The 15,092-nt window shown below is 38.0% G+C and overlaps 1 protein-coding gene across 1 annotated transcript in view; it reads right to left on the bottom strand.

Annotated features, from left to right (window-relative positions):
• SPEF2 (sperm flagellar 2) overlaps positions 1-15,092 on the bottom strand; it is a gene marked incomplete at both ends in the record, with an annotated part of 174,444 nt that overhangs the window by 101,902 nt on the left and 57,450 nt on the right. The window contains 5 exons of the mRNA XM_082651380.1: positions 2,519-2,622; positions 4,544-4,605; positions 5,970-6,030; positions 7,495-7,643; positions 9,526-9,745. Coding sequence (XP_082507506.1) covers positions 2,519-2,622; positions 4,544-4,605; positions 5,970-6,030; positions 7,495-7,643; positions 9,526-9,745 — 596 coding nt within the window. The remainder of the gene's footprint in view (positions 1-2,518; positions 2,623-4,543; positions 4,606-5,969; positions 6,031-7,494; positions 7,644-9,525; positions 9,746-15,092) is intronic.

The raw sequence follows: 15,092 nt of genomic DNA, 5'->3' as shown, positions 1-15,092 counted from the left end.
TTTTATTTCTTTACAGCCAGAATTAGGTTTCCTAATGTACCACAATCTCTCCCTTGCTCAAAATCCTTCTGTGGGTCCCTGCTGCCTCCAAATCTATTCTAGAAGCCATAACATGGTATTTAAAATGAACTGGCCACAACTTACTTCCCTATAACTTCTTCTCTCACAATTTTGAACCATTCACTTTGAACACACCGATCTCCTCCCTGTTATGTGAGTATAAATTGTACTTCCTAGCTGGGTTCATAGGCTGTTCCTCTTGAAAATCTCAATTTCCTCATCTATACAGCGGGACAATATAACACACCTCACAAGATGCTGGTGAGGATGAACTGAAATGACACATTTTGAGAACCCAGCACAGAGTGTAGCATATGGTGGATACTCACATTGCCAACCTAGAAATTTCTTCCTACCCCACCCAATCCAGCATGGAGTCATAACAGCCTGATCTGAACCCCTCTGGACCCTCATTCACTTCACCACACAATTTTTAACTCTTATATTTCTTGACAGAAAAATTCAAGTGAGTCTTCTTTATCTCAGTTAGATTGTAAGTTGCTGAAGGGTATGGGTCATTTCTTTGGTTTTTGTACCCAGTGCAGCATCCTCTATAGAGAATAGGTGCTCCAGGAATTATTTTAGTTCTTTAAATTGGAAAAAAGCTTCAACTTTGCTCTTCCAAAACCCTTCAATGGTGTAAGATTAAGATTTTGATTTTTGGATAAAAAGTTATGATTTCATTTCTCTCTCTGCTAAAACTCATTTAAACAATTAGAATCCCTTTCTAAAGGCTTGGAAGTCTGCTTTGGTGCCTGTACATGATCCTTCTATCAGTGTGGCAAGGAAGAAGGGGGGAAAACCAAAGTTCAGAGAGGTTTTATTACTTGTTCAAAGTCATAAAATTGCATGTGACCCCAAATCCAGTGATCTTTCCACAGTATCCAGCTGCCTTCAAGTCACTGTTCCTATTACCCCTATTAGGCTATGAAGAGAAAGGAGAGCCTGCATTTTGCTTTGATAATTTGTCCAGAGTGTGGTAAGCATTCTGCACAGAATGAGTTTGTTGATTCATTGGCCTCAGCTAGAGGAGAGAAATTTCTTGAGCACGTTACCAGGTCTGAGGGACCTCTTCTCCCACCTCCAGTCTCAGGAGCTACTTCAGAGGGAGGAGAAGGTCAGGGCCACACTTGTCATGCTGTAGTGTGAGGACACCAGATAACAGGGAGTGAGGAGGCCTGGGCTTTGGTTCTCGCTATGCCACTAACCAGATACGTGACTGGATTGCCTAACTGAGCTGCCACGTGCCTTCCCTTCCTCACTGAAAAAGGACGCATTTGGACTAAATGAAAGGATGTCAAACTGATGACAGTTCTCTAACGGTGCCTCAGGGGCAGAGGGGATGACGGTAGTGGTGGTGGTGGCGGGAGGGTAGTGGAGTTCTGGGGATGGGGTGTAGACACTCCAACTTCAGTGAAACCACAGCTAAGATCTGCTTTACAGCTGATGCTTTTCATATACAATTTTCTTTGAACAAGGACTCCCATGGCTTATTCCAGTACTGAAAAATGTGGCAACTATTAGAATGAGATCCCTTGCAGCTTTGAGAATAGCATCACTGTAGCCCAGTTTCTTCAGTGTTGCATTCAAAGAGTAATCAGTCTAAGATACATCACAACTGAGAGGCAACTTAAATCTTTAATGAGGTCTCTTAAGAAAACTCTAATGGGGGAGTCCATTCCAGATGCCTGGCAAAACTTCTCCAAAACCTCCTGTTCTCACATCTCTCGGTCTTAACGTTTCTCAGGCAGCAGAGCTACCCCAAACCCCTCACTCACTCGAAGCTCTGCAACACCCTGCAACAGGAGCCTTGTTGATTCCTTTTTCCAGCCTGTTCAGCCTCATTTCTTTATTGCACGGATCAACCGAGCACCTATCGATTCTTTTAATTTCTCTCTTTTCTGTATTGTAAAGGAGGGCTGAGGAGAATCCTCTATCCTTAGAAAGGAGGAATTACAATATTATAGCCTACTTAAATTTTTTCTTTACCCTTATTGCACATCATCTCTGTGCTATGCATATATGTGAGTCCTTGCCTGTGCAACCTCTACTTTCTCATGGCCTTCCTACCCTGCACTGCCCAGCCTTTGTGTTGCAGGGGTCACTCCCTCCTCCGGAAACACAAAATGAGGAAACACACTGGCCCGTGACCACATCGTTAGGGTCTCTCTTCTCCAAATCCCTTGGCTTTCCCAAGTATCTAATTTCTCCTTGAATTCCCCACACAGGATAGAACTTAACCTGAATTCACATCTGGGTGAATGAAGTCAAGGTTGGTAAAGGGTGGGGCGGGGGATTGAAATATAGACATGTAAATCACAAAATTTATCTTGCTGTGTTTTCTTAGGTAAATTCATTAGATGCTGAACATAAAAATATTTCTGTATTATTCTTTATACAACTCTATTTGATAAAGAACATATTAAATAGATATAAAAGAGAAAAGTGTGATACATACTTAATAGCATTTACCACAATGCTGACTAGCAATGGATCAGATATGCTCTTTCCTTTCTTCAGCAACTTTTCTGATTTTGCACCAAGCTGAGCGCGCACAGTGAGCTGTGAAAATAAACAATGGTAGGGGACAGCTAACTTAAAAGTCAGATTCCAAATATTTGGAGGGAAAAAAATTAAGTGGTCGTGTTCTCTGGTGAAGACACTTGTGATCGTTTAGCACAATTTTGGAATCAGTCAAGCGTTTAAGAAAATGTAGATGCAGATTTCGGGGCTCCTCCTCTGACTCCCTCCTTTCCAAGATCTTCCTCCTTAATTACCAGCTGCTCTGGCATCCTCAAACTTCACTCTCTAATATCTTAAATCAAAGAGATGAGGGCTTTCTTCTCAAGTTCTAACCACTCACGGCACGCAGATGCGGGATGTCCTCTGGGGTAACTTGCATACGCCTGGCTTTTGCCCACTGAAGTTTTCTTCTGTCAATGGTCAAATCCCATATATTTTCTGCCTGGTTTTTGCTGTTTGCTTTTTTGCTGCCTGCTTCAGGCCCTCAGATAATTAGCTTTTGTATTTTGTCCAGCCTTTATATTGTTATCTGTAGGAAGGCTAGTCTAATTAAGCTACTTCATATCCACAGGAACATCCCTTAGCGCCTATTCTGAAATAGAGTCAGCCACCAGAGTGAACATTTTATGAGTCAAATGATACTCTGTCTCTACTGAAAACCCTGCAAAGGCTCCTCCTTTACTGCCAATGTCCTCATCACTGCCTATAAGGCTCTGGCTGGCCTGATTCTTCTCCCTTTCCACTCATCTCTCTAACCTCATCCTTTCTCTTCCCCCACCTTGCTGGCCAACCACCTTTCTGCTTCAAGACTGTCATCCAGCTGTTCTGGCAGCCTGAAATGGTTCCCCAGATCCAGTGGGTGATTCTTTCAATCTGCTTAAATATCAGTCTCTCAAGGTGATCTCCTTACCCTCCTTTTTCTTTTTTGATGGCATCATCACCATCTAATGGTTCATATAATTCATTTATTTGTGTATTCATGGTTTATTATCTCTTTCCATCTTTTAGAATGTAAACTCCATAAAGTCCAGGAACCCTGACTTTTTGGTTCACTGACATACCCACTCCCCCTTTACAACAACGCATGGAACAAAGTATGCCCTTTGAACTGAATTGAATATGGAATTTGGGGGATTTGTAACTCAATAAATGTAAATATAAAAATATACTTAGTCTTTCTGCTAATTTACATTTAAAATACACAGAGTAAAAATTATAAGTCCCCCTTTATCACTTTCTCTAAACCCATTTCTCTCCCCATAGGTCATCACATTTACAAGTTGCTGTATATTCTTCCAAAACTTTTTCTATCTTTAAGCAGTTTTGAAATCTAAAATATTATGAAACTGGTTTCCTTGATGAAACAAACAATAAAAGTAATCAAATATACTTTTATTTATTTACTTTCATTTTATTTAATAAAATCCCACTTGATTAATCTGACCATTCTATTTGATGATCAAAAATGTTTCCAATATACAGTAAAGCAATACTATATATAGAAATATTAGTTTGCATTAGAAGCAATAGCCTGTAGATTGTTGTAAACCTTTTTTCAGGGATTAATAAAAAATTCTGCAGAGTCAACAGTAAGTCTAAGGATAAATTCTGGAAAAAAAATCTTTAAAGGTAAAGAAATTGTGAAAGGAAATAAAAGTCATAAATTAAGAGGTAAAGAAAAATACATAAATATAAATTTGGCATAAGTCTAAAATTTTTAAAAGCATGTGTTTACTTTCTTACCTGGCAAAACTGAAAGCAATTTCCACTGCTTTAGATTCAAATAATATAAAAAATATCAAGTAGATTCAGGTTTAGCTAATTTCACCATCAGATTTATTTTAAGCCAGAGGAGCACATTGCTATTTCATTTCATTTGAAGATGAAAATGCTGTGAAAAGGCTATGAGTCAAAACACATTTCAATACACTAGTAGCCAAAGTTAGGTTATAGTACTTACTTCAGAGAAACTATCACTTGCTATGACTTCTTTAGCTTTTGGTGTTTTTCTAGTATTGGTACCTAGCAATAGAAAAAGTGGTAAGAACATACTCCGGTATTTACAGCTAACAACCATGTCAACATTTGACCGTCTATGGCTTTGGACATGTGGGTTATTGGATTCAGCTATGCCTGAGACCCTCAGAGGAAAGAAGTAAAAGCATCAGCACAGCATGGCGTTTACCTTCATTCCACAACATTAAGTCCTGGCCACTGTGTGGTTTGGTGTTTGCTATTTCCTTCCAGTATGGCTCACTCAGAACAATATCATTAGAAATACTTGAACATAGTTTGGGTTCTCTTTGTGGAAAACAAGCCAAGATCTCAAGAGAAGTCATTAAGATGTTAATTTGTTATGTTTTTACTTTCCTGGATTATCAAGTTATAGGTAACAAACACTTCTGAAAGTGGAAAACTCTAGAAGTCAGAGGGTTTTTTTAGTTAAATTCAGTGGAAAAAATAAGTTTTCAGAGTCTGTTTATAATTTACTGGACTTCTGTAATAGAATATGTCACAAAATATACTTATGATAGTTTAAAACATCAATTAAGATTATCTTGTAAGAAACAAATAACTGAAACAAGGGACAGGTTATGTTCTTTTAAAGGATGGGAAACTTGACTGCTCTGACGGAGTTGCCTGCTCATAATAAATGTGCACATTGTTCAAGGGTGATAGCAAGAATGGTGATGACACAGAAAGAACCGATTTTATGCTAGAATATGAGGCAATGATTGAATATGGCAAAGCCTTACTAGCACAAATAGAAAAGATATTTAAGATTTAAAATTGTTTTCCTTCAATGGTTCTACCAAGGATCTGAAGGATTAAAGCCCAGATCCCAAGGGAGGTAACTTTTCATTGGGTTTGGGAAGCTTGGTTCTGTTTGCTTTGCTGAAGGCTGGGAATAAACTTAGCTTTATCTAAGGAACCACTGCTCAGGTGGATGGAAGAGACAGAGCCGCAGCCTTCCTCATCACAGTGAACAAAGCAGCAGCTTGCAGAGAGCACAGCAGTCCTCCCCCCAGCTGCATGGGTGAGAAGAAACCATAAACTACTGTCTCCCTGCAAAGCCAGGAAGACTGACGATGATTTAGCCTGACTGTTTTCAAAACCACAGCAAAACTGAGCAACTACTTGAAGGGGTGTGAGAAGATTCCTTTGAAATTGTCATCTCTTATCCCCAGCTGTAGACAGTGGTTAGGGACGTCTGGGTTTATCTTGCTGTCTCTGTCACGTGATCATGTAGACAGCCATGCATCCCTCCCCGTCTCCCCTTTCTTTCCCTGAAAGCTGGTTTGTGCTCACATCCGTGTGCTCTTACTGTTTGTCTATCTGTCTCTCTCATGAAAATGATGGATGATTTGTTTCGATATCTTACTTACTAAGTCTGCTTTTATCTTCTGTTTCTGGTAATGCTTCAGCTGAAAATACATTTTGCAGATCCTTTGGGGAGGAAACACATGTGAGCACACATGGAGAGATTTTAACATTGTCATATTTTAATAACATTCTTAATTTTATGTCTATAAGTAGGGTTTAAAAACATAGACTATTTTATCTAAAACATTAATGATATTAAGAAGAGCTCAGCGAGTTCTGGAAGCAAACAAAATTTGATAATTGTACTTATAGAAACACACAGTAACCCATGGTATAATCTGTCTTTCAATTTCTATGTAAAATAAAGCAACTTCCATTTTGAAAGTATAATGGGAGCTGAGAACGACGTAGAGTTTGTGGAAAACCACCTTAGAAAGAACAATCTTAGAGGTGTCAGTCATAGCCAAAAGGGAAATAAAGGAAAAACATGTACATTATCTATCACTGTATTGATTAGAATACAGAGTACCACAACAGAGAAGAGGCAGCCCACCGTGAAGAAAAACTCCCCCAGTTATTTCCAGAATCACGTTTAAACGGTATTTATTTTGCAGCTCATGCAAATGACCTGGATTAGATTCTCTGCTAATTTATTCAATTTCAGAAACAGGATAAGGCAGGGAAAAGAGTACTGGATCTAGAATCTGGGATTCCAATCACAGCCTAGCCGTCAACAAGCCTCTGACCCCAAGCAAATCAACTCACGCTTAGGGTCTCTACTGTCTCCCTTTAAAATGAGCAGGTTGGACCACACCATGATTCTCGGGGGCTGGGGGGGGGCACATTCTCCTAATTCCTGCCCTAGTATCTTTATGTAATAATGTAGCAAGATGCAACACTGACGGAAACGGTAATGCAGGTAAACCGCAAGAGACCTTCCCCTACCAGCCACCCGTCAAAACTGAGATCTATTAGTCTAGATCAGAGGTCTGCAAACTATGGTCCCTGGACCAAAATCAACTGGCTGTTTTTACACCCTCACCCTCTGTCTGCTCCTCTCCAGCACCCTCCTTGGCTGCTGCCCAGGACTGGCATCAGGCTGCATGTACGAGATGGGGACTTGCCATTGGCCACTGTCAGGCTCTCGGGAGTGGACTTCCATTCTGAGAGCTGGTGACGTGGTGAACTTGTCCAAAACACTCACCCCTCTCCAAGCCCTCACAATTGGGCCCCTCCACCCCTTTACCAGCTTTACCAGCTGGTGGCTCCTTCCTCAGGAGAAGGTCTCCAGCTGATGGTAACTGGGCACAAAGCCAGCCCACCACCCTGGATGGCCCACCTAGGCAAACTGATGTGTGTGTGTGTATGTGGGGAGTGGAGAGGGGAGTTGAAATTTTCTCTCGTTATATAAGTACCTATGTAATAGCCTCGATATTTCTTCTGGGCCCATAAAACTTAAAATATTTACCCTCTGGACCTTTACAGAAAAGTCTGACAACCTCTGGTCTAGAGGATCTCTTTAGATGCCATCCAGTTGGAAATCTCTAATGTACGAGGTAAAGAAAAGAAAACTAAACTCTCACTTGCCTGGTTTTCTTTACTACTCTCTTGCCTAACTGGTAGAGCCTTTTCTTCGGCCGCTTTCTGAAGGGCTCCGCTGATCTTCTCATTGTTGTGAAATGCTTGGATCGCTTCTTGGACAAGAGTGTCAATAGAAAGTACCTGAATAGGAAAGTCTAAAATACAAAAGACAATTTTATTAATAACTTTTCAAATAGGAAATTGACACCATTGTTCTTCTGTGCTGGCTTCACCCTTAGAGTACACTGTTCAGGGTGCCCCAGCAATGTTTTTTGGATCAAGCTGCTTTTTTTACTATGGCAGTAAAATTCACATAACATAAAATGAACCATTTTAACCGTTCTAAAAGACGCAATTCGGTGATATTTAGGTCATTACAATGTTGTCCAATCATCACCACTACCTTTTTCCAGAAAATTTTCATTACCCCAAAGGAAACCCTGTATCCATTAAGCAGTCACTCCCTGTCTCCCTACCCTTGCCAACAACTAATTTGCTTTCTGTCTATGGATTGGTATATTCTAGATGTTTCTTATCCATGGAATCATACAATATGTGGTCTTTTGTGTTCGACTCTTTCACTTAGTATAACGTTTTCAAAGTCTATCCATAGCACATAGAGTACTTCACTCCTTTTATGGCTGAATAATATTCCATTGTATGGATATATCACATCTTGTTATCAGTTCAGCAGGTGATGAACATTTGGATGGTTTCCATCTTTTGTCTATTATTAATAATGCTGCTATGAACATCACTGCATACGGTTTTTTTTGAACACCTCTTTTCAGTCCTTTTGGGTATATACCAGTGGTGGAATTGCTGGGGTCATATGGTAATGTTTTATTTAACTTAATGAGGAATCACCAACTACTTTCCATAGTGGCTACACCATTTTACATTCTCACCAGCAATGTATGAGAGTTCCAACTTCTCTATATCCTCACCAACACTCTATTTCCAATTTTAAAAAATTATACCCATCCTACAGGTTGTGGAGTGGCATCTCACTGAGCTTTTGTTAGGCTGCCTTTTAAAGAGGTCTATTTAACGTCTCAATAATGACTTACTGTTCTCTGCCTTGGACTGTTACAAGACAGACTGGCCTCAGTGAAAAATTTGAGTTTTCCAGTAAAAACAGTAAAAGGTAAGTATTAGTGAAGAAAAACTAATTAAATAGATGGAAAACTATGATTTCACTTCTAACTGAAAGAACTTCTAGATAAAAAGCCAAAAGTTTATTAAAGGGAAAGAACTCAATCAATGTGAAGAATTAAAGCATTTATAATTTTAAGTTGATTTCCTGTCTTTCTTTTTTTAAAATTAATTAATTAATTTATTTTTGGCTGTGTAGGGTCTTTGTTGCTGCGTGCGGGCTTTCTCTAGTTGCGGCGAGCAGGGGCTACGCTTCTTTGCGGTTCCCGGGCTTCTCATTGCAGTGGCTTCTCTTGTTGCAGAGCATGGGCTCTAGGCGTGTGGACTTCAGTAGTTGTGGCTCGCGGGCTCAGTGGTTGTGGCTCACAGGCTCCAGAGTGCAGGCTCAGTAGTTGTGGCACATGGGATTGGTTGCTCCACAGCATGTGGGACCTTCCCGGACCAGGGCTCGAACCCGTGTCCCCTGCATTGGTAGGCGGATTCTTAACCACTGCGCCACCAGGGAAGTCATGGTTTCTTTTCTATTTGTGACAAGTTATTTCTTTCCTACTTCATCTATTGGTAAAGTAAAATCTATGATGAAAATTTAAGTAAAGTTTAAGACATTATTTCTCTTTATACTGTGCATCATAATTATATAGCAAGCTCATATATCCGGGTTTCCCTGGGACAGTCCCAATTTATAACTCTCTACTCCTAAAAGTGTCTGACTTGGACAATAAATTATGTGATCACCTTATTACAAAATTCTTGATGACAGAATTTCCCAATATATTTGCAGATTCTCATGTATGTTTTCTACAGACATAGCCATTTGCAGCTACAGTCATTGCAAATAAAATCCAATAAAGGAAGAAAACACAAACAAGAAAGAAATTTTACTTTTCTCTAGAGACTTTAGAGCAGTAGTTTTTCCACTAAATGTTTTCCCCAACACACATCCTTTTATAACAAATGAAGGTAACTCAGGTACTGTTGATTCAACTTGAGAAGGAAGAGAGCTTCCAATTAGTCTGTGAATCACATGGCCCAATATGCAATTGTTGGAGGGTGGTAAATTATCAACCATTTCCTCTGGTAAGGCCCATTCTCCAACCATGTTCTGCAAAAATAATAATGAAACAAACAAAACAGAAATATTCTTAAAAGTGGAATTTAAGTATGTAGGAAATATGAAAATTGAAAGTAAATACAAATTATAGCAAACAAAAGTAAATCAATACTTTAAATAATTACATTACATAAATGAGTAATAACATGAATATTACTTTCATATTAGACAATGAAAAATGAGCTTCCCATATTAAAGTAAAAAAAAAAAACAAGCCTCTAAAATACTTAACAGTTTATGAAAGTAGGCATATTGAGTTGAAACAAATTGTAAGGCAAGCTGAGCATAAGACACTTAAATTGATATTATCAGTAGAGAGATAAAAGACAGTAAGAGTTATCCGGCTACCCTATGCAAGTACTAAGCATATTGGATGGATTAACAACAAGGTCCTACTGTATAGCACAGGGAAATATATTCAATATCCTGTAATAAACAATAATGGAAAAGGATATGAAAAAGAATGTATATATATACATGTATAACTGAATCACTTTGTTGTACAGCAGAAGTTTACACAACATTGTAGATCAACTATACTTCAACAAAATTTAAGAAAAGAAAAAAGAAAAAAAGTAGCAGTGTTCCTAGAAGTAGCAATTGAGTTCCTGGTGCAGAGGTAGCTGCTGCAACCTGAACCTCTAGTGCTCCGTGGTGGTGACAGTTTTCTCATCAGAACTTGCTGTGATGGTTCTGATCATTTTCCTTGGAAGTTTAACCTTGAGCCTGGTTCTTGAATCTACCTACTGGTTCACTAAACTACCCAACATATTTTGAATGTGTTTTCTGCTTACTCAGCATAAGTCAACTTTTTTGCTTGCAGTTAGAAACTTTGACAAAAATCATTGGAATTGACAAGAAATAAAGAGAGAGCCTATATATAAACAGCCTCATATTTCTACTGAGGAGTGTAAGAAAAATGACTTGAATAAAGGGAAAGTCAAGAAGGTCCAATATTATAAGCCATTTAATTCTTCTCCAAATTAATCTGACTTAATGAAATGAAACAAAAGTGTCATTTTTGTTTTCCTTCAGGATGATATCCAAAATGGTTCTAAAGTTGAAGCAGAAAAAGAATTGTAACAGATAAAAACATTCACTTAAAAACTGAAAAAGAAAAGTAATATGGGAGTGTTGCCTAACCAGATATTAAAGCACTTATTAAGAACAAAGTAATGAAAAGAAAGATTTGCAGAAACAGGGTGTTCAGTGCACAAAAATATAAATTCTAGAAACAAATCTAAGTGTGTGTAAGAATTTAGTACCTAGTGAGATTTATATGTCACATTAGCAGACAAAAAATTAGATTATTTTACAACTGGTATTATCTGGTTTGGTGCCTGAATTTATGATATGAAAACACAAGAGATAAAGAAATACTTTTTGAAACAAAAAAATAAAGAAGTATTCATAATAGGTTTTTCTTTTAAATTGGTAGAATTTATTAGTATATACATATATTTGTCACTTCTATACAAACTACCCTTTATTTATAACGTTTATTTTGTTTTAGTTTAATATCTTTGGTTTTTCTAACAACTCTGTGCATAATAATTACATGCATTATTCAAAATTAGGTAAATACTGAATTGATTTGCATAATTATTGATTATTATGATTTATTACTTGTTTCTGCTTTCATTCATTGGAATCATTTATACTTCTAACTAGACAAGTGATAATTATTCTATGTAATGTGGCAATCAGAAAATAACCAAATAAAAAATGGAAACCAGAGAAACTGTGCTATTTTAAAATTATAAAGGCTATAAGTCCAAGGTCAAGTTTAAGTGGAAAGTTTTGAATGTTCTAATGATTTTTGTGCTATGCAGTCATTTAATTCATTCTGAAGGACTTAAATCAGATGACCTGGGTTCCCATAATAGTTCTCCTACTTAACTTGTTTTGCACCCTTGTCAATTCCCTCATCTTTGTATGATAATAATATCTATCTCACAGGGTTGTTGTAAAGATTGAGTGAAAGGCTTGGGTAAGTAGCCTATGTGACCACTGACTTAAAATGCTTAACTAGAAATTCTCAGGCTGCTGCTGCAGGCACATAGTAGTGCCCTGAAGGAGGGGTGACAGCAGTCACATTTCTGCCCAAAGAGAAGCCACGTCCAGCTTGTGCCACAATCAGAAAGGCGCGCTTCCTCACAAAGGGGTCAGAAGAAAACCCTATTCTATCCCTGATTAGTTGTAGAATGTGGACAAACACAATGGGATAGAATGTTGACTGTGAAGAGCACTGAATGCTGAGGTGGGGGAAAGGACTGAAGCCTGACCAGTGGAGATGGACAAATAGAGGATTTGGTAGAACACGTTTTACAGCATCACCTTAAAGATACAGTTGTGAAATTCCTAATAAGACTAAAGATAAAGGATAAGTAAAGGGAAACATGTCAGGTTGGAACAAGAACATGATGAGGGAAAAGGAGGTCAGGGAACCAGAAATTTTTACCAGATCATTAGTTTATATGTTTGTTATATATAATTACACTAATTATATGATAAAATTAAATAAAATTATAAAATAAAGTATATAATTCTTATTCCTTCAGGTATTATTATAAATTGACATCTGGCTATTAGTTTCAAGACTTCGATGTCCAGAGTGGGCAACACCAGGTAAGTATCACCTGGTACAAACTATTAGTTTACTAAGACACATTTTCTGTGTAGATGTGCTCCATGATACTTGCCCTTGATTACTATAACTGTCATGCATATATAACAAATAATTATTATCTCTTTATTTTAATATTAATATTTTTATTGTACCTGCATAAATATCATCTGTATGCATTTTTGAGAAGGTATAAGGTCCACCATCACCTACAGTCCACCTGTCTTTGTGAATTCTTGTCTACCTACACACAGAGGTCATGAAATACAACAGAGAGTAAACAGCCTCTGCCTTTGGTCACAACCTGTTCACCAGTACTGTTTTTTATTAATTTACCTACACTGAATTTTCTGGAGACTGAATCCTGAACCCTTGAGACCACGGTATCCACCTATTCTTCCCATCTTCATAGACTACATGGGCCTAACACTGTTTTCCAAGCTGGATCCAATACACTCACATGCTTCCTTGTATTCTGTTGTAGGTACCGCATGGTTACCCAGACTTCCCACTCTGGTTACTTCCACCCTGTCAAATCCTTTTTGTTTCCTGTGGCCTAATGTGTCAGTACCCTTGGTCCTCTTGTTAGTAATCATGGCTAAGAGCATCATGAGTATTTACAGACAGCATCAGCTCGGAATCAATGTGCTTGAATGTGGGCTGAAGTGCGCACTTCAAGGGCAAGCCTAAGATTGTCCACGTGTTCAGTCCACTAGATTCCTCCTTGCCTGTAACATTGCCCAAGTGGTTGGATAATGATGCTGGTGGAGCTGCGTGGTTTTTGCAACAGATTCTGATTATTTCCCTGCACATGATTATCCCTGGACCAAAGCAAATGCATCTCATTCTCATTTCTTGCCACTTCTAAAGATTCAAATTGGAAATACAGCTTTCTGATCTACCCTTTAAAGAGGGGGAGATGTGGTTCACTTTGACCAACTTACATAAACAGAATCTGGGCCTTGGGAGATATTCACTAGTCCATAAAGTCTGAGTGTCACTAGCACAACATTCAATAAAAAAACATTGGGCTATGCCAGTGATATTTAGCAGTGATATTCAAATGTGGCTTTTGAAGAGTGGTGGTACTAATTTGAAAGTACACACACGATCCAGTGTTTGTCCTCATAGATTGCTAGAATTTATCAACACCTGCATGGCCTGAAGTACCCCAGATATTCCCAGTTTGGTAGGCTCTAAGTGTTTCACTATTCAATTACTGATGCATTTGGAAAAACAGGACAAATGCCTTTTCTCCTAAGACAGAGAAAGAACCTCCTAGGGGATAAAACACACTGTTTTTGACACCTGCTAGTTTCCTTGAGCTTTCCTGAAATGCAATCTTCTTACTTACAGATGAAAAAACCCAACAATAGACAGATTATATTGACGCAATGGCCAAAGGACTTAGGGTGAAAGCTTCTGATAAACCGACTTCAAGAAACAACACAGGTAGCAACTCCACAGATCAAGGCTATGCCCCTTTTAGAGTACAGCTTACCAAGACATTGGAGCTACCTTAATTCTGCTTTTCCCATGGCTGGCTTTCTCTTGGCACACCACTCTGCAGGCAGTGAGGAAGAGATGACCCTTCGTGATACCTGAAATACAACTAAGGCTTGTAGTAGCAGCCTCAGGGGTTGTTGTAGCTATCGTCAATCCTCGAGTCCCAGGGGACATTATACTTATATTCATCATGACGGACTTCTCTCTAGCCATTCAAGGCTTCTGGGTCAACCACTTCACCCGATGTCTCCATTATTTATTGGTCTGAACCGCTGTGAGGGTACCTCAACCTGCCCAGCTTCTCTTGTTGCACAATTTCCACTTGTACTGCATCTTCTAAGACATTTTTTTTTAACCAGGTCCTTCCATAAAAAATACGTTTTTGCATTGTTACCTAGTATTTGTATACAGGTATATATAGAACAGAAAAGAAAAAGTTTTATGAAATGCTCATCCTTACTACCTGGTAATGTGCTTTATTTTCTATTATATTGCGTTGCATTGTATTTCTCTTATTTTGTTGTGTTTTCATTTTTTAAAATAAATAATGGTAGTGATCCATAAGTTAATTTCATAATCTAGTCTCAATCCATTGTTTGAAAAATAAAAAATAAAGGATCTTTTATTCGACAAGACATCAGGAATCCTCAGTTCTGATTTCATGTCTTTAAGTACCACCTTGGATTCATCTCTTAGATATTTGCAAATAGGAAGAGTAAATGTTTAACTTTATACTAACGATGACTCAAACCAGAGAGGTACAGAGTAGATATTTACTTATCAAATACATTTTTAACATAATAATACAATTCTCAGTGAAATTTCTCATAATTGGTAATAATTAAAGATCCAGGTCATATTTTTAGATCTTATTTTGTGTGATTTAGATCTTAGTTTAGCTTGCTTATTTTATAGTATCTTAGAAAATAGTTCTTTGTACAATTCCTGTTTTTAAAAGTTTTTCATAATGTAAGTCTCTAAAAACTATTACCAATTATTTTTATTACTCAAAATGAAATAAAATTTTCAGGCCTGTTGGAAAACAGACCAACTAATAGCTAAATTGTATCCAAAGGAAAAGTTTTTGTGAGTGGGAGATGAGGGGATTTGTTAACTCAAGACCAAATGCCTTGGGCAGGAAATGTCTTAACCAGGTACATTTGCCCAATTGTCCACTTATAATATTTAAATTCACTGGAAAATCTA

The sequence above is a fragment of the Grampus griseus genome (assembly GCF_964374135.1).
Source record: "Grampus griseus genome assembly, chromosome: 3".
NCBI classification, from domain to species: domain Eukaryota; kingdom Metazoa; phylum Chordata; class Mammalia; order Artiodactyla; family Delphinidae; genus Grampus; species Grampus griseus.
Note: the sequence above shows the minus strand (reverse complement) of the source record. Positions and strands in the feature narration are given on the sequence as shown.